General features: G+C 38.9%; 1 protein-coding gene across 1 annotated transcript in view; it reads right to left on the bottom strand.

Moving 5' to 3' along the window:
- PLEKHD1 (pleckstrin homology and coiled-coil domain containing D1) overlaps nucleotides 1-18,456 on the bottom strand; it is a 40,408-nt gene extending 21,952 nt beyond the window's left edge. Inside the window, exons 1-6 of the mRNA XM_051977900.1 lie at nucleotides 17,839-18,456; nucleotides 7,002-7,095; nucleotides 6,048-6,137; nucleotides 4,902-4,978; nucleotides 3,614-3,705; nucleotides 2,622-2,674 (exon numbers count right to left, since the gene is read on the bottom strand). Coding sequence (XP_051833860.1) covers nucleotides 2,622-2,674; nucleotides 3,614-3,705; nucleotides 4,902-4,978; nucleotides 6,048-6,137; nucleotides 7,002-7,095; nucleotides 17,839-17,987 — 555 coding nt within the window. The 5' untranslated portion in view covers nucleotides 17,988-18,456. The remainder of the gene's footprint in view (nucleotides 1-2,621; nucleotides 2,675-3,613; nucleotides 3,706-4,901; nucleotides 4,979-6,047; nucleotides 6,138-7,001; nucleotides 7,096-17,838) is intronic.
- Nucleotides 18,457-23,260: the final 4,804 nt, after the last annotated feature.

Raw genomic sequence — 23,260 nt, 5'->3', positions numbered from 1 at the left:
GGGTCTTTGAGCAAAGACTGGATGATCACCCTATCAGACATGGTTTTTGGGGGGAGGGTGAATGGGAGGAAAGACTCTTTTAGTGTGTAAGTCAGACTAGGTTTTGACTGAAGTCCTTTTCAACTCTAAAGTCTGTGATTTTTCCCACCCCACCCTTCCATAACCATTTTTAAAGCTCTTAGAATTCACAAGAATGAATTGGCTATTCTGGGAAACCTTGAGAGCTGAGGAAAGGCAATTTGGGAATTGAGGAAATTCTAGTACCTTGAAGGGCAGCTAGGTGGTGCAGTGGATAGAGTGCCAGGCCTAGAGTCAGGAAGATCAAATGCAGCTTTAGACACTTACTAGCTGTGCGACTCTGGGAAAATTACTTAACCCCGTTTGCCTCAGTTTTCTCATCTGTAAAATGAACTGGAGAAGGAAATGACAAGCCATTCTATATCTTTGCCAAGAAAAGCTCATATAGGGTCACAACTTTTTATCCATTTCCTTCCTACCCCAGGACAAGTGGACTGATAACCTACTGTGGCACCATCTGGACCTAAGATTAGTATACTTGACGCTCTAAAACTACATAATAGGAAGTTCATTTCAGACAGCTCTCATTCAGTATAACATGTTTTTAAATAGGGCCTTTCTGAAATGGGCCACTGCTGCCCTCATTCTATGCCATGAGTCCTAGATGTTCTGTCTAAATTTGCTGCTGCCCCAGATTTTGTAGCTCTGATAGATAAGACTGTCTCTCCTCCTGCCAACGTGTCTGTATCATACACATCTGTCTGTCAGGCTACAATTTACTTTGCTTCTTGATCACTCAAAAGAAGGAAGGGAATAAGCATTATTTATACAGCTCATACTATGCTAATACTATGTTAAATGATTTGCCAAATATTACCTCATTTAATCCTCGAATGCCTGTGAGGTAAGTGCTATCATTATCTCCACTTTATACTTAAGGAAACTGAGGTAGATAGAGAAAATAACTTGTCCAGAGTCACATAGCTAGTAAGTATAAGGCCTAATTTAAACTCCGATCTCCCTGACTCCAAGACTAGAACTCTATCCATTGTACCACTAGCTGCTTCTGTTTCAGAACTCAACATGGGGCACATTATTTACTTAATAGGTGGTACCACTAAAAGCCAGACCTTAACCAAAAACAAATGAGATTGGTTTAGGGATTATAAGTCAGCCTAAAAAGGGTTGGGCCTCAAGGGGGGTTGTCCAAGACCAACATTCTTTTTTGCTCAGAGAGTGGGTGAGAAGAAGAACAAGAGGGGAAAAAAAAGAAAACAGCAAAAGGATTTCTCATGACTGATGCTCCCCATCCATGACTTGGAATTGAGGGGTACCTCAATGACATTTGCATAAAAATGCCAGTGATCCTTCCTATCTGGGTTATTTGAACAAGCTTCTAAGAAGAGCTCGGGCAAATGCCTGGAAATTTGAAAATTTCTAGGGTTGGCCAGCTATAAATTTTGTAGAAACAGTACAATTACTTTATAGGCAAATGCCTGGTTGCTTTCTGAACTGCATCCTGGAAGATAGAAGTAAGAAGTACCCTCAGAAGTCATTTAGAACCAATCTTCTTTCCAGTGCAAAAATTTGCCCTTTGATAGCCAATAGAGATGATCATCCAGCTTAGATACCATCTAATGTTCAGATGTACATAGTTGGAGACAAATCCTCCCTTATCTGTTTACTTTTTTGGGGGTAGGCAACTGGGATTAAGTGACTTGCTTAGGGTCACACAGCTAGTAAGTATTATATGACTGAGACTGGATTTGAATTCAAGTCCTGATTCCAGGGCCGGTGCTCTATCTAATGCATCATCTAGTGCCATCCCTCCCTCATCTAAACTATCACAGCCTTTTATGTCTCTCTTAATGCACGTTCACATTTTATTTTGCATTATAAATATTTGTGTACATATTTTGTTTTTCATCTTGGGTGAAATAAACTTCACGATATCTAGGTCTCTTCCTCCCTCCCTTCTTTTTTTCCCTCCCTCCTTCTTTGCCTCCCTCTCTCCTTCCTTTCTTCCTTCTGTCCTTCCTTTTTCTCTCCTCTTCCTCCCTCCCTCCCTCGATTCCTTCCTTCTTTCCTTCCCTTCTTTGCTTCCTTCTCCCCTTCCTTCCTTCCCTTGCTTCCTTCTTTCTTTCCCCTCTACTGCCTTGAATGACTTATTGATCATTCAATAAAAATTTGCTGAATAGGTGATTTTGCCTCTACCTTCAGTGATGGAGATCTTATTATCTATCAAATCAGCCCATTGCATTGTCATATGGTTCTAATTCTAAGAAAGTAATCTAGATCTGGTTGTTTTTACTTTCTACTCCCTTGCTCCCTCCCTCCCCCTTGCTCCCATCTCTCAGGTAGCTCATAAAAGTAAAACAAGAGTGCAGTGTCTTTGATATAGTCTTCTAAGGAGGTGCTAAAAGACATTTTGACCACAGTCCTTTTATGTAGCTATTCCCCTCTAACCTGGGTTACTGCACACCAGAGACTCTTAGTGCTTAAAACCATCCAAGAAAATATTTGAGCTTTGCTGAAGAGGACTTCATAGATTTTGAGGCCCGAGAGAGAGGGGAGGATTTTGCATAACCATGGCAATTACCTACCTCTCTCTGCTCTCTCTGAAGACACAGCTCTTCAGTTTCTTCCATCAATTTGTCTGCCAGAGCAAGCATATGTACATATGATAAAAATATACACACTCCTAAACAAAATTGGGATAATAATGGTGCACAGGGACTGACCCAGAGGCAAACATAGAATTACACAATCTAAAGGTGGAGGGGATCTTAGAGATCATTTTGTCTTCTTTAACCTCTTGGAGAAAGCTTCTAAATCTTAATGTTCATTGTAACCAGAGGGCTAACCAACTCTCTTAAATAGCCCACCTGGGCCTTGAGCATGTTCTCTTGATTGTTCCTTGTTTTCTCTATTTTTATCTAGGGAGGGAAAGCAGAGAATAGATCTAGCCACCATCCTTGCAAGTCAAAAATCAGATATGAGCCAGGGCCTGATGAACCACTGAGGAAAGACCAATCATTTAGGTCTTAATTTTTTTCTCCTCTGTGTAAAAATTAATTAAATGCTTTAAGGTTAAAAAAGTGCTTTGCATAGCATTAATTCACTTGACCCTCATGAAAATCATGTGAGGTAGGTACTATTATTATCCTTATTTTATAGATGAGGAAAATGAGGCACACAAAAGGCCTTGCCCAGGCTAACACAGATAAAGATAGCTTGTTGTTGGAAACCTTGATATGAGGCTCTAGAACCATTTGATGATAAACTGAAATAGCCTTACTTTGAAACTGTGGACCAAAGCATGTTCAGGCAAGGGGGGAATGAGATAGCTCTCCCTATCTGTGTTTTGAGACAAGTGGGAAATCATCTTTTTGTTGTAGATTAAAGGTAGTATCTGAGTATACTTCAAAGTGCTTAAAGTTAAGACTAGTCTTTGGGTTTTCCTTGCCCATGTAGCCCATATTATTACTATAGTTTGTCATCACTGTTACACCAAATACACACCCACTGTGATCACAACTTGTGCAGTTACAGCAAACAGTCCAGTTCCAAACCATCACATAAATCAAAGCATCACCTAAATACTCTTGCTTCTCCTTAGCCAATTGCAGACCCTGGGTCTCTAGACTCTTTATCATGGCTTCTCCCAGCTGGGCATTCTTCCAAGTCCTGGGGAAAGAGAGCAGATGGGAAGAGAGAGGAGAAAGAGAAACAAGTCCAAGACTATTTTCTAAAAAAAGGCATATTTTGCATATGTCCACCTTATTTCTTTCAGAATGTCATCTTGCCAATGCTAATATCTTCTTTCACCTAGCACTCAGAATTGGGATGTGAGTCCATCAAGGTAACTGATGGTAAATCTATGGCATTGTGTTCCCAGTATAAGCAATAAATAAATATAGAAAACTGTACTAACTAAACTAACTGCACTGTGGTTAAGAGATTCTTTCTCAAGCTGACCTTGGCCTGAGTAGTGAGGAATTAGGACTGGGACATTTGAATGAAGATACACTTGGAAGTTTGCAAATTCTTCTCAATCTAAGGATGCCAGAGAGGAGGGGACTATGTTGGAACTGGAGTATAGCATGACTTGGAGCATTTGACTGAGAAAGCACTAATTCTAGTTCTTCCTAGGTTCAATCTCAAAGACAAATGATGGTTGAGTAACTGGGACTTTGCCTTAAGGTACTGAATATAAAAATAAGGCTTAGTGTCTAGTTAGCAAAATAATTAGTATTCTATGCTGCCAAATGGGATGCACCAGCAGACTGTTTCTCCCTCCCCCCCCAGCTCAAATGCTCCATGCTCCCATGATATCTGACTCTCCCTTCGAAATAACACCCTTCTAGCAGCGACCTTGAATTTGTATGTTAGGATCTTTCTCTTCCCTACCTTCATGAAGCCATCTTTTATGCCATTTGTTCCAAGAATTATTTGTGATCATGGCCAGGGGCAAAAAAAAAAAAAAAAGTTCTAACTATTCATCCATAGGGACAGAAGGCAGCTGGGTCAGGTGTGTCAAGTTCTGGTATCTAGAGTCTTTGAAGATCTGTAGGTTCTAGAATTTCTCTGAATGGCAAGAGAGGACAATTTTCTGCTTCCTCTTATGCTGCTGACTCTTCCTGTCTCCTCTTCTCCCTGAGAAGTTTTCCTTATCTCTCCCTTACTGCCTCCATCTTCATCCATAGCACCCAACCTCTCTATCTTCCTGTAGATGTGAGGACCACTTGGTGGAGTTAGGAGTGGTAAGGAGGGCAGGCTGGGCAGAGTCTCTGTGAGCAGATCCTAGCTCCTCATCCACAAGGTTCCCTCCCCCAAAGTTGCCTATCTGGACACTCTCTTCCTTCATTGTCCCAGACACTTACACTTTCCCAGACTCTCGTAACATCTCCAGCCACTGGATCTGTTCAAACTCTGACTCTGCAGCAAGCACAATATTACCCTGAGGGAAAAAGAAAGCAAGGTCAGAAGGAGACACTGAGTTTGGCACATGTGGGTCAGTGCACATCAGAAATACTCGGCATCATTGTCTCCTTTAGCTCTCCTTTGTTCTGTACTGGTGTGGAAAGTTAAGGTCATTGCATTCAGCAGGGACAGTGACCAAATAGTTACACAGTGAGTACTCTTTTAACAGAAGGGTCTGTTCCTGCTTGTGGTCTATGCTTTCTCAAAGTACCTCAAATCCATGTAAACACACCTTTTTTTATTGAAGTTTTTTATTTTCAAAACATATGCAAGGATAATTTTTCAACACTGACCCTTGAAAAATCTTGTTCCAATTTTCCCCCTCCCTCATTCCTTCCCTTAGATGGCATGTAATCCAATATATGTTAAACATGGTAAAAATATGTTAAATCCAATATAGGCATATATGTTTATACAATTATCTAACTTCACAAGAAAAATCAAATCAAAAAGTTAAAACAAGAGAAAGAAAATAAAATTCAGGCAAATCACAATAAAGAATGAAAATACTATGTTGTGATCCACCCTCAGTTCCCTCCTCTCTCTGGGTGTAGATGGCTCTGAATCATCACAAGATTAAAACCTAACAAGATTTTAAAACTTAACACTACTCCATTATCCACATAGAGCCTCAATGGTGTTTACAAAGGCAGAGAACAACACTTTTTTTTTTCTCCTATCTGATTTCCCCTTAGAGATAAATGTGTGCAGTAAACATATTTGATCCTCACCCACATTCCTCCATAGCTTTCAAAATACAGGAAATACTGGAATGTTGTCTATTCCCAAGATGGGTCACTGACCCATCTTTTTTGGCATCCCAAAAAAGAAAGAGAATGAGAGGGTCATAGCCCTTCCTTAATCCACCAGTAGTCCTCAGCTAATTATTACATAGAAAACTGATGGACCACAAATCCTTTGGGTACCTTTTGACAGCAGATTGAGGCCATTGGCATTGCCTGAGTTGTTCCTGAACTGTGGACCTGAAGAATGTAACAGGGGGAGCTGGTCCTAGCGGAAGTCAAGGAAGTGGAAGCTTTACTCACGTGGAAGTCTTGATGAGAGATCTTCATCGCATAGGGCATGTTGGGTTCTTCTTTGGCTTCCACAAGACAGCCCCCCAGAGGTATAACACCCTAAGAAACAACCAGAATATATTACCCACCTCAGCCCCAGAATCAGACTGATTGGGATATTCTATTGAAACATAGTAGTTCCAAAGTAATTCCAATAGACTTTGGACAGAAAATGCTATCTACGTCCAGAAAAAGAACTATGGAGTTTTTTATTTATTCACTTTCTTTTCTTTTCTTTTCTTTTTTAAATGAAATTTTACATTTCATTACTTATTTACATTCAATCAATACTGATTGAATATAAATCAATACATGCTATGTTCACTTCTTTTTTCTGTTTTTTTTTCCTCTCCCATGGTTTTTCCCTTTTGCTTTGATTTTTCTCCCCAACACAATTCATAAAACAATGTGTATTAAAAATAAATAAATTTGATAAAAGAAACATGTAGTACCCTGCCCTGAGGACCTCAGACTAGAAACCAGATAGAGGGAACCTTTGGGCGAGGCTTGAGGTTACTGAAATTGAAAAGGGGGGGCCTGAGAAAGAAGCTTAATATACCCTATGACAGCCCTCTGCTCAAATTCCCTATCTTAGGAAGATTTGGCTGCCCCAATTATTCCTTAGGTAAGACAGATGGCAGTTCTCAGAGATTTCATGATTTCCCAATCTCAAACTCCTTCAAGTACAAGATCCTACCCACATCCAAATTCACTTTATCCAATACAAAACAAAGATACATAATCTGTCGAAGGCTATTAGTTTTGCAAAGGCTCATTAAAAGCACATTTTCCTTATTTTGAAATCAGTATTGCTGTGAAAACCCAGGAAATAGGCTCTTCACTGTTTCCTACTAAATCTTTTTTCTTCTTACTCTAAATCCCAATTTCACTCAAGCTCTAAGCATGAAATGCTGATGGCCTCACCTTAGGATGAATGTTGAAATACTTATTGCTTTCGAAGCTTTTCTTTTCGCTTTCAGAGTAGTAAAGCAGAAAGCTCTCTTTGATGATGAAAAACCTAAAGTGGGGAGCAGGGAGGGAAGTGCAAGGTGAAGGAAAGAGAATCAAGAAAATAATTTGAGTGCAAAACAATGTATAGTATTGATGCTATAGTAAATAATGGAGATCTTCCATTAACACTATAGACCATCTTAGCCCCCAGTAGAAATCACTTCATAAATTTTGGATTGCATTGGACCCCCCAAAGCACCCTGTGTTCAAGTACTAGTAGGTTATTAATATTTCTACTTCACCCCCTAAGAGACAGCCGAGAACCTCTGAGCATCTTAAAATCATGGTTGAAGAAGGAAAATGATAAGCTGGAAATTATCCAGCAGAGGGCAACCAAGATAGCAAAAAAAAACCCTTCAGTCCATGTCACATGAGGACTAACTGAAAGAAATGGGAATGTTTGGCCTGGAGAAAAAATTAATTAGGGGACACACTAGCTTCAAATACTTGAAGTCATCATGTGCAGAAGGGTCTTACTTTGTTCTGTTTGGTTTGAGGATAAAAGCGGAGAGCAATGGACAGAAATGGAAAAGAGGTAGATATTTTCCCTGCTGATATGAAATCTGTTGGAAAGTATGCCTTATTTGTGCATTTATTTATTTAACTTTTTATTTATTTAACTATTTAATTAAATTTTATTTCTTTGTTTTGAATAAATGCCTTCTCTGAATTGCTAAAATAAATATATTTTTTCTTTACAACATAACTAATATGGAAATATGTTTTGCATGATTGCATACATATAACATTTATCAAATTGTTTGCCTTCTCAATAATGAAGGAGGAAAGAGAGGTTGAGAAAAAATTTGGAACTTAAAATTGTAAAAAAGAACTTTAAAATTTTTAAGTATAATTGGGAAAAATATTAACATTTTTTAAAAGTTAAATAATTAAAAAAACAGATAAAGGAAAATCGTATGTGAAACCAACAATCTACTTATAATCAGATTGGTCATCCTTTTATGTGCATAATAAATTCAATATATAACTTTAAAAAAATTCATTACTAAAAAAAAAAAAAAAAGCACACACACTGTTGGGAGTTCATGAGTGGCAATTTTGAACTGATCCACAAAATGCCTCCAACCTAGATTGGCTTTTCCAGGCTATACTTCAGTTATCCTTTATGTCCTCATTCATATCTATCACCAACAACATTCATTTATCACACATCTACTATGTGCAGGACATCGTGCTAGAAAGTGTGGGCAATACATGAATAAAATGAGAGAATTCTTGCTCTCAAGACACTTGCAGTCTAATAGAGACTCACAAAAAGATAAGTAATGTAATAAAACAGGAATAGAAAATTTCCTTCCTTTTTGTTTTTTCTTCTTTTAGTTTGCAAGAATCAGACAGGGAGGTTGAATACAGAATATACTACAAAGTACATGGCGATGATAGGGAAAAATAAAAACCCAAAACATTTCATTCTCCCAAAATTCTGTAGGCCAAAGGTATATGGCAAAAAGAACCAAGCAGGAATGATTAGGAAATAAAGGGGCTCCTGGGTTTGGGAAGGAAGTCAGTAGAGGAACCATGAAGGCAGAGAAGGGAAAACCTTCCTGGGCCAAGAGGAGATGAGGGCAGACCTGTGGAACCAAAGGATTGTAATTGGCAGCAATAAGAGGTGGCAGCTGCAGAAATAGTGTACTCCATCAGCTGTGGAAACAGGAGTCACCTGAAACAGGTGAAATGGCTGACAGACACATATCCAGAATCTATATATGCCATAAGTATATTGTAGGGAAGATTAATGAGAGTCGACCTCGAGCTATTAGGGTTTGTTCCTGTTAGTAGATTTGGGTCCAAGGGTCATTTATCTCCTTATCCGTTTTACAATAAATATTTATGTTAAAAATGCTTATCAATGTTTGTCTTGGTTAATAGCAAACATTTGAATTGATTCAACCATTCTAGAAATAAACTAGATTATGTTAATTTTTGTCTAAAGAGATTATGGGTAGGAGCTCAAGCTAATGAGATGAATTATTAGGAATGTTCCAAATACAGAACCCTGTCTTGACTGGCAAGAGTATAGGGAGTTGGGATCCCCATTTAACATTCAGGTTACATTTGTAATCTAAGATGGCACATGAGAAGGGCCCGGCAGAAAAGGGACCTATCTCTAAGGACTGGAGTGACAGGTAAAAGAAAGACTTATGGAGGAGCTGAACTTGAGCTGGGAAGTATTTAAATAGTTGTGAAGAGAGAGGGAGAGGGAGAGGGAGAAGGAGAGGGAAAGGGAAAAGGAGAAGGAGAGAAAGAGGGAGAGGGAAAAGGATAGGAAGAAGAAGAAGAAGAGGGAGAGGAAGAGGGAAAGGAAGAGGGAGAAGAAGAGAGAGAAGGAGAAGAGGGAAAGGGACAGAGAGAATGTGTGTCTTCTTTATTTTTCACTCCAAGAGATATGAGAAACTCAAAGATGAATAATTTTCTTGTACAGGACTTGTCCCAGGGATGACCATGGAATTACTATGATACAGTGAGCCAGACTCAGAGGTAGAAGAACTACATTTGAATCCTAACTTTGACAAATTAGCTATGTGACTATGGATAAATTCCTTTCTTTCTCAGGCACAGTTTTTTCATCAATAAAATGGAGGCAATCATATTGGAATGGACTCCATTAGAGTCACAAGTTTCTACTCAGGCATCTGTTGCTCATTCAGTCAGGTGCAGGAAGTGTGCTGAGAGTTTCAGGATTTGGAGCCCCAGCAGAAGCTTATTAGTTCCAAATAATGATTAAAGGGTTACCCTGCTTTGGGAGAAAATCCTTGTCTTACAAATATCAGATCAGAGTTCCCTGATGTTCCTTGGTTGCTTTTAAGATAGTAAAGCTCCATCGAATGTGGATCCAAGCATAGTATTTTCACTTTTTACTGGTGGTTGTTGTCTGCTTTTTTTCTCCTTTGATCTGATTTTTTTTGCATAGCATGACAAATATGGAAATATGTTTAGAAGAACTATACTTGTTTAACCTATATTGGATTGCTTGCTGTTTTGGGAAGGGGAGAATAAGGAAGGAAGGGAGAAAAATTTGTTACACAAGATTTTGCAAAGCTGATTGTTGAATGCTGAAAACTGTCTTTGTATGTATTTGGAAAATAAAGTATTATTAAAATCTTTAATAAAAAAAGATAAAGCTCCTTCCTCAGAGAAATTAGTCTGGGTCTCTTGGTAATTTTTAATCTATCAAACCTACTTTCCCACAGTAATACAAACAATACCAGTCTCATAGGGTTGTGAGGAAATACTTTTGTAAATATTACAATTTTTTAATAACATTATCATTGTTAAGGCCACTGATTTTTCCTTGGATAAGGAATAATATGAATGCTTATTGTTCAAACTATCCTAGCTAAAAAAAAGTTCTGTGGGCAAAGTACCCATGTTTTTGCTTAAAATAACATAAAATCAATCCTGAGATTGATATTTCACAGTCTTAGTTGTTTACTTTTGATATCCCAATTTTCTGCTTGGCTTCAATTTCTGGAATGAATGCCATTATATTTGAGATCCCCCAAACTCATTTTAACAAGCATTTATTAATTTCCTATTATGTAGGAGATACTGAGCTAGGTGTTGGGAATATAGCAAAAACAATATACATGATAGTCCATCACTCCTCAGTATCTTTGCACTGACTGAACTGTCCTCTTCCGCACCCCCACTTTCAGGCCTGGAATGAACTTCCTCTTTATCCCCATTGGCTTCCTCAGCTTTTTTTCAAAACTCAGCTAAATTCCCCCATTCTACAAGAAACTTTTTTCTGGTTTTCCCCTTCTCTCCCTTCTTCCCTCTATTGCATTTCCTCTGAGATTACCTTCTTATATGCACAGAATTGTTTAAATGTTTTCCTCCCTTATCAGAGTATGAACTCCTTGAAGGGAGGGAGAGAGAGAAAAATAGGAAAAGGGGGAAAAAGGAAGAGAGGGAGAAGAGAGTGAAAGGGGGAAGAAAGGAAGAGGGGTAGAGGGGGAGAGAAAGTGTATATTCTTTCCTTTGTACCTCACCCCCAGAGCTCAGCTCAGTGCCTGGAATATAGTAACATATCAATGCCTGTTGACTGATTGAATTGTTTTAGGGGGTTAAAGCACCCAGCTGGACACAGCTTTTCTGTTGCCTAGGTCATTCCACTGCCCTCAGAATGAATGTTATCTTTGAGAAAACATAATGCTAGCTATTATTATTATTTCCATGTAGAAACAAGGGGGGCTGAACCAGTAGAGTATCAAGAGTCAATAATAATAAACATCTGTTAAGGGCCAACTATGTCTGAGATACTGTGCTAAATGCTAGGGATACATAGAAAGCTAAAGCACAGTTATTCCTGTGCTCAAGAAATCCATAGCTTAATGGAGGAGACAAAGAATTATGTACAAACAAGGTATGTATACAGGATAATTTACTAAGGAAGAACATTAGAATTCAGAGGAATCAGAAGAGGCTTCCTATAGAAGGTGGAAGTTTAATTGGGACTTGAAATAAATCAGGAGGTAGAGGTAAGGCAGGAGAAAATTCCCAGTATGGGGGATAGCCAGGGAAATGCCCAGATTTGGGAAACAGTATCTTGTTTGGGGAACAGCAAGGAGGCCTTGATCAAAGAGCATGTGGGGAGTATATGCTGTAAGAAAACTGGAAAGATGATAGGGGATAATATTTGAAGGGCTTTGGATGTCAAGGATTTTAATATTTAATCACAGAGGTAAAAGGAAACTATTGGAATTTATTTAATAAAGGGTTAACAATCAGATCTGCCTTTTTTTTTTTTTTTTTTTTTTGCAGTCAGGTCTTTTTATTTGTTTTTTTTTTAAGCAACTTTTTATTGATAGAACGCTTGCCAGGGTAATTTTTTACAGCATTATCCCTTGCATTCACTTCTGTTCTGATTTTTCCCCTCCCTCCCTCCACCCCCTCCCCCAGATGGCAAGCAGTCCTTTACATGTTGAATGGGTTGCAGTATATCCTAGATACAATATATGTGTGCAGAACCGAACAGTTCTCTTGTTGCACAGGGAGAATTGAATTCAGAAGGTATAAATAGCCCGGGAAGAAAAACAAAAATGCAAGCAGTTTATATTCATTTCCCAGTATTCTTTCTCTGGGTGTAGCTGCTTCTGTCCATCTTTGATCAATTAAGGCTCTCTTTATCGAAGAGATCCACTTCCATCAGAATACATCCTCAAACAGTCAGATCTGCATTTTAGGAAGATCCGTTTGGTCATTGAATAGAGGGTAGACTAGAACAAGGAAAGATTCTGGCAGGGATACTAACCATTAGGCTATTGCAATAGTCTAGCCACCTAGCTGCCTCTTATTACTATTAATGAGTAATTATTAGTAGTAGTATTGTTATTGAGTCATTTTTAAAGTCATGCTTGTGACCCCATTTTGGAGTCATTCTTGGCAAAGATGTTTAGCCATTTCCTTTTCCAGCTCATTTTACAGATGAGGAACCTGAGGCAAACAAGGTTAAGTCACTTGCTCAGGGTTACATCTACTATCTGAAGCTAGATTTGAACTCATGAAGATGTGTTTTCCTGATTACAAATTGGATGCTCTATCAACTGCACCACCTAGCTGCCCATTATTAGTATCAGCCATCATATTAGTATTGTTATGTTCATGAACCAAATCCTATTTCCAAGTAGTGTTTGTTGTGGGGGAGGGGAGAGGGGGAGGAAGACTGCACTTTAGAGGATGAAAAGAAAAACAAAATCCAGTGGCTTCAGAAAATTTTAAGATTATATCCTAAGAAGGGGCCAAGCCAAGGAATTTATAAGAAGATCCAGGTCCAAAATGTTTGTGGCAGCCCCGTTTGTAGTGGCTAGAAACTGGAAAATGAATGGATGCCCATCAATTGGAGAATGGCTGGGTAAATTGTGGTATATGAATGTTATGGAATATTATTGTTCTGTAAAAAATGACCAGCAGGATGAATACAGAGAGGACTGGCGAGATTTACATGAACTGATGCAGTGAAGTGAAATGAGCAGAACCAGGAAATCATTACATACTTCAACAACAATACTATAAGGATTAATTCTGATGGGAGTGGATATCTTCAACAAAGAGAAGATCTAATTCAGTTCCAATATCAATTGGAAATACCCAGAGAAGGAACACTGGGAAATGAATATGGACTACTTGCATTTTTGTTTTGCTTCCCAGGTTATTTTACCTTCTGAATCCAATTCTTCCTGTGCAACAAGAGAACTGTATGGTTCTGCACACATATATTGTATCTAGGATATACTGTGACACATTTAACATGTATAAGACTGCCTGTCTTCTAGGGGAAGGGGTGGAGGGAGGGAAGGGAAAAGTCGAAACAGAAGTGAGTGCAAGGGATAATGGTGTAAAAAATTACCCATGCATATGTTCTGTCAATAAAAAGTTATAATTTAAAAAAAGAAGAAGAAGAAGAAGATCCAGGTCCTTTGTAGTCCTTTGAAAAAATTCAGTATTGCAGTTTTGCAACTGAAGAAAGGTCATTTAAATATCAGAGCTGGAATCAGAATTTCTGGGACGAAAGTCTTTCTTCCCTACCTCTCTGTTTCTCCCTATAACAAATTTCAACTCATCTTTTTTCTTGGGGAAGAGGGCTTTTCACTCACATACTACTTCAGATTATTAACAGTCCCTTTCTGTGTATCCTCAGTCATCTGGACTACAGGAGAAATCTACTGCTATCCATCTCCATGGAGATTTTGGGAAGAGGCTTCAGGAACCTGAGGGGAATGCAGAATCAGAGACCTCTGGGAACTGCTTACTCATGAATGTTTTGCAGCTGACCCAGCCTTAGCCTCTGCTGACTCACTGATTTGGGCAGAAGCTGATCCAATGCTCTGCCTGGGGTTTCTTTACTAGGCCACACCCACCTCTCTGGCTGTTCACAACCGAATTAAAGGGATTAAAAGGGAATTAAAAGGATCCTGGATTCAGACCTAGAAGAGATCTTAGAGGTCATTGAGTCCAAGCCTTTCATTTTATAGATGAGGAAACTGAGGTCCAGAGAAGTTGTAATACAGATATCAAGTAGAAAAGGAAGTAAAAATGGGAATTTGAACTCAAGTCCTCTGAACCCCAAATGCACTAGTGGTTTTTCCACTAAAACATTCTGTCCCTTCTTTTACAAGGGATTTTTATAAATTATGCAAATATAAATTCACTATATTTTAAATTTCCAGCATTTCCTCCAACCTTTCCACTATTTCAGAAATAATCTCTTACCTTTCTATGAATTGCAAAAGAAATTAATCCCTCAGCAGTTTGCCCTTTCCCAGTTCCCACAAATGTATACTTGCTTGGACAGTGATGGAAGAGCTTTCTGTCTGTCTCTCAGTCTTTCTGTCTTTCCCTCTGTGTCTGTCTCTATCTCAATTTTTGTCTCACTGTCTCTATCTCTGTTTCTCTTTTTGCTGCTTTTAGGAGAAGGAATTTAACATAATGAACGTCCAATCATCTTTTCACTTTTTCCTAATGATGGGGGGAACCCTGAAATTGTCCTCTGACTTTGGAGAAACTCTCCTCTGGGGGAGGCCTGCCTCAGGGAATCAAGATAAAGTGGCTTCATTCTGTTATCTTGGTGGGACTAGTTATACCCTCTATTGATTAGCTGCACCCTCTATTGAGTTGAAAATAGTCCAGGATCACTCCTACTTAGCTCAAACTTAAGTGGTCTCATTCAATTGAAAATCTAGGCCTGGGGGCAGTGACAATATTGAAGGAATCTCATTCAACTGATCTCTTATAAAAAAGGGCAATTTTAAGCTCATAATTTGCAGAGCCCCAAAAGCAGGACCATGCCTTGCAAAGAACCTTTCTCTCTCTCTCCTTGGCAAAGCTGCCTGTCAGGACCTCTGACCACTGTGAAGACATTCTCTTCTCAGAGTTAACACTTCTGTTTATCTCTCTGCCAGGATTTCTCTATTAGGACCTTTATTTCTCTGCCAGGACTGACTTCTCAGTGACAATAAGACTTTCCTTTTGCCAATCAAACTTTTCAGGTTGGTGAATCCTTTCACATTGAACCTGCACCAACCTGAAGGGGATTCTCATACTTCTCTCACACCTCAACTCTCTGAACCGCCTCTAAGCGCATCATTTGGTTCCCTAGCTGCATCCCTAACATATCCTCAGCAGCCAAGGCAGAACAGGGCCAGGCCAGAAGCAATTTCAGAAAAGAGGACTAACTAAGGCTACAAAAAGAAACTCAGCCACCAGATCCATCCTGTCCCATTAGTTATTTATGTTTTCCCTTGACATACCAGAGTACTGAACCTTTTAAAGACAAGTGCTCTGTCAAGAGGGCATCGATTGTTCTAATGATGCCACTTGTGGCAGTTGTCATGTGGTCACTAATTAGCTAAAGCCTCCTGTGGGGAGGGAGGGAAGGAAGGGAGTAAGCCACTCCACTTTACCAAATGGGAGGCAGGATCTTTTCTGTATCTCCAGTCTGACTGGCAATACTTGGAAGATTTTTATTTCCTTTCCAAATCCCAAAGGATTTTGTAGATTAGAAACTTTCACTCTTCTCTACTCTCCCAAAATTTAGCTTGATGGGATGCTGATGTCTGTGTGGTAGGACCCTAGAAGAGTTCAAATTCTGGGATTTATCTGTGCTGAGGCCCCTCTCTCTTGCCCGACATAATGTTGGTGAAATCATAAAGCATCATCGTGTAGTAGGAAGAACATGAACAAGATTTAGAGTCTGTGGATTTGAATTCCAGCTCTGCCACCTATATCACACAGGCAAATCATTTCACCAGCTCTCAGTTTCCTCATCTGAAAAATGAAGGAATTTCCTGTTCTAATCCTAAATTGATGGATTTTATATTATCAGAGGACAGTTGAGATCCTTGGAACCTAGAGTGTAAACATGACTAAATGACATTGGTCAGAAGGTTGAAGCTTTTAAAGGAGGAAGTATCACCAGACTAGAAGCATCATGAAAAAATAATTTTTGGAGGGAGAGTGGATAGGATTTTTTTCCTTGTAACTATGCCAGATGTCCTAGTCAATGCCTCCCATTTTACTATATTCTAAGCATAGCTTTTGCCTCTGAAAGTTAGAGAAAATCTCTAACCCCAGCGAGTACCACTGCTTATGTAGCCCAACTTAATATGGTTACTCCATACCCCCCAAAGTAGCTAGATGGATAGCATGCAAGTCTTGCAGTCAGGAAAGACTGTTGAAATCTGGCCTCAGACACTTAGCAGCTGTGTGACCTTGGGCAAGTCACTTAACCACTTAACCCTGTTTGCCTCAGTTTTCCCATCTGTAAAATAGAGAAGGAAAGAGAAGACCATTCCAATATCTTTGCCCCCAAATGGGGTCATGAAAAGTCAGACATTCCTAAACCACAACAACAAAAACACCCCTAATTTTTGCATTCAAATGTCAATAAGAAGACTTTTTGATCCCAGGGAAAGCCAGTGATCAGGTGAAAATTCATCCTGCTAATCCAGTTTAGATATGGTCCATAAAAAGATAGCTCTCTGACTGCCTCCAGAGATTAAAAGGGTTACTTCATTTTAATTTCCACAGGACTTTCCCCTAGCCTCATATCTAGCTGTCCAAAGATTTCTTGTCAGATCTTCCTTCAGGGTCAAGGTGGGGAGGAAGCAATCTAATCTCAGTTTTTATACATTACTCCATCCCAAACCTTTAAAAACCATTATTTTCAAAAGCAGATTCTTTCAACTATTGCAGTTTATTAATCCTTTACCTTTTTAAAAGACTAAGGTAAATTCTCAATTTGAGGGCATTTGGGAGGAGAGTAAAGACTGAAATGTCCAGCTAAGGTGGGGGAACTTTGTTCCAGGAACCTAAATTTCATCCTCACGCTGGTCTGGAAACCACCACCACTACCCCCCTCTCTTTTCTCTCTGTTCAGGTCCTCTATTAATCGATGGCCCTGAAGGATTTGGAGGGTGAAGATAGGCCCCAGGAGAGGGCAAGGCAATGGAACCCTGGGCTAATGGAATTCAGGGGGAGGGCCAAACTACCACCTCTCCTGGAAGGATTGTATCTGCTTGACCCTCTCTCTTCTAAAGTCTGACTGTATACTACCTCTCAACCAACTAAATTTGCCCTAGCTGCCAGAATTCTAGCTATCCGGGCTGTCCCTAACAAATATGGACTGAGCCTAGCATATTGGTACCTGGTGGGGTTTATGAAAGCAGTGAAATCCAGAAGCAATTTTATAGTGAGGGTCTTTAACTAAAGAACATTTTTTTTCCCTAGCTCCTCAAGGATATGATAGAATCTCTTTCCATTTTCTCCCAGCAGCCTGCTGTCAGCTCAAACCTTCTGTATGAGGTGACCCCAATTCACAGCTAAATAAATGTCTGCATTTGGACCACTCCTTGGATCAAAGCATAAATTCTCTTACACCCCCTAAACAGAAATCTAATAAATAGTCCTTTCATTCTAGTAACTTAGAGCACTTGGGGACACAAATTTTCAAATGTTGAAACTAATTTCCAGATGGGGCAAATAAGGACTGCATAAAGGTGAGGTCAAGGACGTATAACAAGCAAACTTATTTCAGTTTGAAGTAAGTCAAGTATTTTGACTCCTAGTTTATTGTTTAACCAAGGAAAGCTTTCCTCAAAACCAAGAGCCATTTCCTCCCTTCCCTTCTCTTCCTCGCCTTTCATTTGTCCTCCCCCTTGAGAAAACATGCTTTCTTTCCCCGCTCCGTTATTCTCACTCCAGCTGAACCCCAAGCCCCCAGAGAACTCACCTTCTGGACCACTTGGCTGACTGCCTCCCAAAGGGTCTCTTCCAGAGCACGCCATACAGCTGCACTTTGGTGCTGATGTCCAGGGCGTCGGCTTCTGCCTGTTCCATGGAAGGGGAAGGAGAAACGGAATTGGATTTGGAGACGAACATTTTATCTCAGAGGAATTTCCCCCTCCCCTGCCCCAAACTTCCCTGTGTCTAGTTGCTCTGGGGAGCTGACCGAAGACAACGACCCGGAATAACGATGTCTAAGATGGTTGGGAGCCAGAGGCAAGGGAGGAGAGCCCACAGCCTGGGTCGGTCCTCAGGCTGCTCAAGTCATAGTCGACACTCGTTTCCCCGGTGCAGAGATGAGCAAGGTTTCCTCTCACCGTCTGGTGCATTAAAGCAAAAAAGGGCGACAAGCCAGCCCCGGGGAGCTCTGCAAAGAACGGAGCAAAAAGTAGAGCAGCCACGCTCCAGAAAAGATGGAGTAAGTCAGCTTCCGTAAATCTTTTGGATGGGGAAGGCAAAAGGTGACGTGGAAGACGATCCCCGATGGGAGCTCAGGGAAAGATTCCTGAGGTCTGTCAATCCGGTATCCGCTGCGCCAAAACAATTCTCCTTTATCCTCCCTCACCCCGATCCCCCACTCCCCACCCCGCAGTCACGCACACACCCCAATTCTTCTGGCCTTTGATTGGTCGGGAGTAAAAGGTAAGTCAGAGGCCGCTTCGGATCTTCCAATCACAGTCCCTGAGTCGGTCTCTGAAGGTCTCTCTGCTCCCGTTATCAGAAGATCAGAAGAAGAATTTCCTTACTGAAATAGCCATCCACATTCATAAAGCACTTTATAATGTTTTAAAAAGCGCTTTCCTTGCTACTCTGGGACAGAAGGTGTGTTATGATGGCTTAGAGATGAAGAGCGTGAGGCTCAATAAGTGGATTTACAAAGGCTGTTGAGCAAACTTCAGCCAATTTATTTAAAAGTGTGTGTGTGTGTGTTTGTGTGTGTGTGTGTGTGTGTGTGTGTGTGTGTCGAGGGAGAGGGGGGGTGGGGGGTGTTGTAGAAGAGTTGTTGACCATGCTGGATAAGGAGGTTTGGACATTTGGGAAAAGAGTCTTGAAGGGTAGCTGCAGGAGGCTATCCTCTCAGAGTTGTATTTCAACCTAACTTCAAATCAAGTGTTTGTTAAATGCTCACTATTTGCCAGGCACTGCGCTGATACAAAGAAAAGCAAAAACAATTTCTGCCCTTAAGGAGCTCACAGGCCAAAACAGCCCTATCCCATATAGTCAGGGCCTTATAGATAATATAAATGCCTTGTATTTATTTTAAGTATATTTTACTGTTGCCTTTTGTTTTTATGTCTCACTCATTCTTGGGAATATTCTCTCTCACACTATTTTTACCCTAACCCCAATGATCAACACTCCTTTAATTTTTTAAAATTAAAAATTAATTTTAAAAATTAAAAAGAAAGCAATTTTCTCTCCCTCCTGTCTCCCCCAACCTCCACTGGGAAAAAAACAAAACAAAACAAAAACCTTTGCAACAAATATCTATGTTCAAGCAAAACAAATTCCTATATCGTTCATGTCCAAAAATTCTGTGTCTCAGTTGGCACTAAGTACCGAGTCCTCTTTGTCAGAAGGTGAATAGAGTTCTGTGGAATCATGGTTGATTACTGATCAGAATTCTTAAGTACCTACAATTTTTTCATCTTTGCAAATTTGTTGTTATTGTGTAAATTGCTTTCCTGATTGTGTTTGCTCCAGTCTGCATTATTTTATACAAGTATTCCCAGGTTTCTGTGCAGCCCTATGCCAATATTTCTTCCATCACAATAAAATAATTTTCTATTCACATACCATAATTTGTTTAGTCATCTCCTGGATACACCCTTAGTTTCCATTTTTTTTTTTTTTGGCTACCACAAAAAGAACTATTATAAATAAATTTGTATTTATGGGTCCTTTTCCTCTTTTATTAGTCCTTTGAGAGATAAGCCTACTATTGTATACTGGGGGTCAAAGGGAAAATCATAGTTTAGTAACTTTAGTGGGGCATAATTCCAAACTGCTTTCTAGAATATCTGGATCAATTCATACCTCCATCTATAAACTGCATATATATATGTCTGTTTTCCCATAATCTTTCCAATATTTGATATTTCTCTTTTTTGTCACTGTTGCCAATTAGGTATGAGGTAGAACCAGAATTTACTATTTTAATATACATTTCTCCAATAATTATTAATTTGGAGATTTTTCTTAATGTGGTTCTTGATAACTTAGATTTATTTATTTATTTATTTATTTATTTTTTAGAAAACTGAATGTTCATATTTGTGGATCATTATCAATCAATTGAGGAATGGTCCTTATTTTTATGAAGTTTAATCAGTTTCTTACATATGTTTGAAATTAGATCTGTATTAGAGAAACTTTCTGCAACATTTTTCTCCCAGTTGTTTCTTTTCTTATTTTAGCTGCATTGCTTTTGTTCGCATAAAATACATTTTATGTAATAAGAATTTTATATTTTATGCAATCTGAATTGTCTGTTTTAATTTCTGTGATATTTCTAACTCTTGTTTGATCATGAACTCTTCTCCTATCCATCAATCTGAAAGGTACTTTCTTCCTTGCTCCTACAATTTGTTTATTGTCTTCCTTCATATCTAAGACATGAATCCATTTAGAGCTTACCTTTGAATATTGCTTCCCATGAACCCTCCTTTTCATACTGATCTTCTTGTCTTGAATCTTAGCGGTCTGATAGCCTCACCATTCACCTCTTTAGGATTTCTATACCCAGAGGCATAGTTGCTCATATATTATAATTCCATTTTTATATGCTAGCTTATAAAGTCCCTTTAAGCAAAACTGGGTTAAACCAGTAACCACTTGAGATTCATTCACATTCTCTGAGCTTGCTTGTTCATTAGTAAAACAGAGATAGACCTGGATAATTTTTATAATGCTTTTCTAGCTCTAAATATTATAATGTTATGAATCTAAGGGGGCTTGAGTAGCTAGAGAATAATAATAATGATTATAGTAGCATTTATATATTGCCTACTCTGTGCTAATAATTTTATCTCAGTTAATCCTCACAACACTAGGAGGTAGATACTCTTATTATTCGCAGAGATTAAATGTCTTGTCTAAAGTTACACAACTAGTAAATGTTTGAGTTCAGATTTGAATTCAAGTCTTCCTAATACTTAATACATAACTGTCCAGTAGGGTATGGTATCTCTGGGAGCAGGTTATATAGGGAAATGCAAGTGATATACTAATAGGAAATGCCAATAAAATTTTATTTTAAAAAAGAATTTTCATTCACCTAAATAAAACAAATTTAACTCAGAGGTGGATGGCTTTGTAAGCTCATAGAATATAGAATGAAATTGACATCCAGAGAACTTTCTTAAGTGATTTGCCTAAAATTACAGAGATAGTAACACAGTCGAGATTTGAATTCAGGTTTAGTAACTCTAAATCCAATTTCCTTTCCATTACATGATCACACATCATTTTCACTGCAACTGCTCCAAATCTTACCATATTATTAATTCTAACCCTTCCCAATATACTGGACCATACAACAGCCACAATCACCTTTCTCCAGGATGTTGGACGATCGCCTCACGGTTCAGGGGCAGAGAAAGCTGGCTATGCTTACCTTGCTTAGATCTGCAGGTTGAATTCTTCATTTCACATCTCTAATAAATTTATTATTAGATCACCAAGTCAATAACATGGAAATTCTCTAATCTGGTGAGAGAAGGGTATTAGCCTAGATTGTAAAGTGAATGCTAATGCCCAAGTTACCCACCCCATTTACCTGGATTAGAAGGATGAACTGGCCACCAGCAGGATGGGGAAAAGGCAGAACTTTGTTCCAAGGAGGAAGATAGGTTCAGTGGTTCCAGAACAAGAATGTGAAGCTCTTTTTTTTCTATCAAGCTCCAGCTAAAATTCAATAGGAACCCACTGGCATACTTGGATGAATCTTCATGATTAAACATGCTGAGGTTGAAGTGGATTTCTTGTTTTTAAAAAAGTTAACTCAAACCACCTAGTAGCTTACATTTTCCCTCAAAGGACTGTCCAGACTCCTTAAAATCTACTTTCCCTTCCTATGGTTTTTTTTTTTTCCATTAAAACAAATTGTTTGCTTTCACTCAGTTCATCTAAGGTTATTATAATTGTTGTCAGCTTATTTAAAATCCCAAAAGATAATCTGAACCCCAAGATAAATTCCGATGTAGAGTAAATACTATAGACAAATAGATCTGGTTTTCATGGCAGGGGAAGTAATGGGGGATCAAGTATAACAAATTACTGAATCTTGGAGCTACTTCCCCAGACCAAAAAGTAAGGACGTTTTGCAGCTTGAAGGAAGGGTTTGAAGATCAAAAAAATTCAGACTAGAATAAGACAGAAAGTTCTCATTGTAACCTGAGTTTCAAAGTCCATTGGGAGCAAGGTAACAGCTCAAATGAGAAAGAGTCCCAGATCTCATCCATGGGAAATTTCCCCAAGTCCCTAGTGTAGCAAGTCAGAAATAGGGATATGATGGAGACTGTGGGCTCTTCTCAAGTCTTTCCAGAATTTTTTCCTTCAGAAGCATGAAGTAGAGTTAGCATTGTCCAACTTCCCTTTGGGAACTAGAAGCTAGAAACATTCAGAGAAACTTGGATGCCACCCTCAAGAAAATTGGAGAGTTCTCATCTCTTGAGTTCTTTCAACTCTGCTCTGTTCCTCATGTGGGCATTCATGTCTCCCATTGAAGGAAAGAGTTCCATACCAATGGGTTTTATTTTGGGAGAGTTATCCCTACTATGTAGCATAAAGGTGTATGGTTTAAAAGCAAGTAGAAAAGATATGTCAAGTCTCTTCTACAAAGGAGATTTTTAATTTTTTCCAAGAGCCATTCTAACCAAAGTAGAGACTTGAAGAGCAAGTTACTCAGGGAAATGTTACTTAGGCAAATGCCTTGGCAGGTATAAAAAAGACTAGAACAACTCAACTTGACATTTTAACTGCATTATTGAATATATTGGGAATTTTGAGATAAGAACAAAAGGCTTGGTGGAATCAACACATCTCATTTCTAATATGTACAAATATTTCCATCAAGAATGATACACGTAGCACACCATGTTTATTCATATTTGGACAAAATTCATACTTGTCCGAAATTTGCGTTTCAATAACTCAGATGAAGGGGATACAACTATTTATGTCCAGTACATCTCTCTTAATTGAAGGAGAAACTAACAAATACCTTACCAATTAGCCACAGATTCAGTTCAGATCTGTAACAGAAACAAAAGATGTTATGATTACATGTGTTGGACACCTAAGTAATATAGTTTAATAATTTTTTAATATGGTTCTTATAAATTATATAGATATATGTAGTGGTGTTT

The sequence above is a fragment of the Antechinus flavipes genome, chromosome 2 (assembly GCF_016432865.1).
Source record: "Antechinus flavipes isolate AdamAnt ecotype Samford, QLD, Australia chromosome 2, AdamAnt_v2, whole genome shotgun sequence".
NCBI lineage: Eukaryota > Metazoa > Chordata > Mammalia > Dasyuromorphia > Dasyuridae > Antechinus > Antechinus flavipes.
Note: the sequence above shows the minus strand (reverse complement) of the source record. Positions and strands in the feature narration are given on the sequence as shown.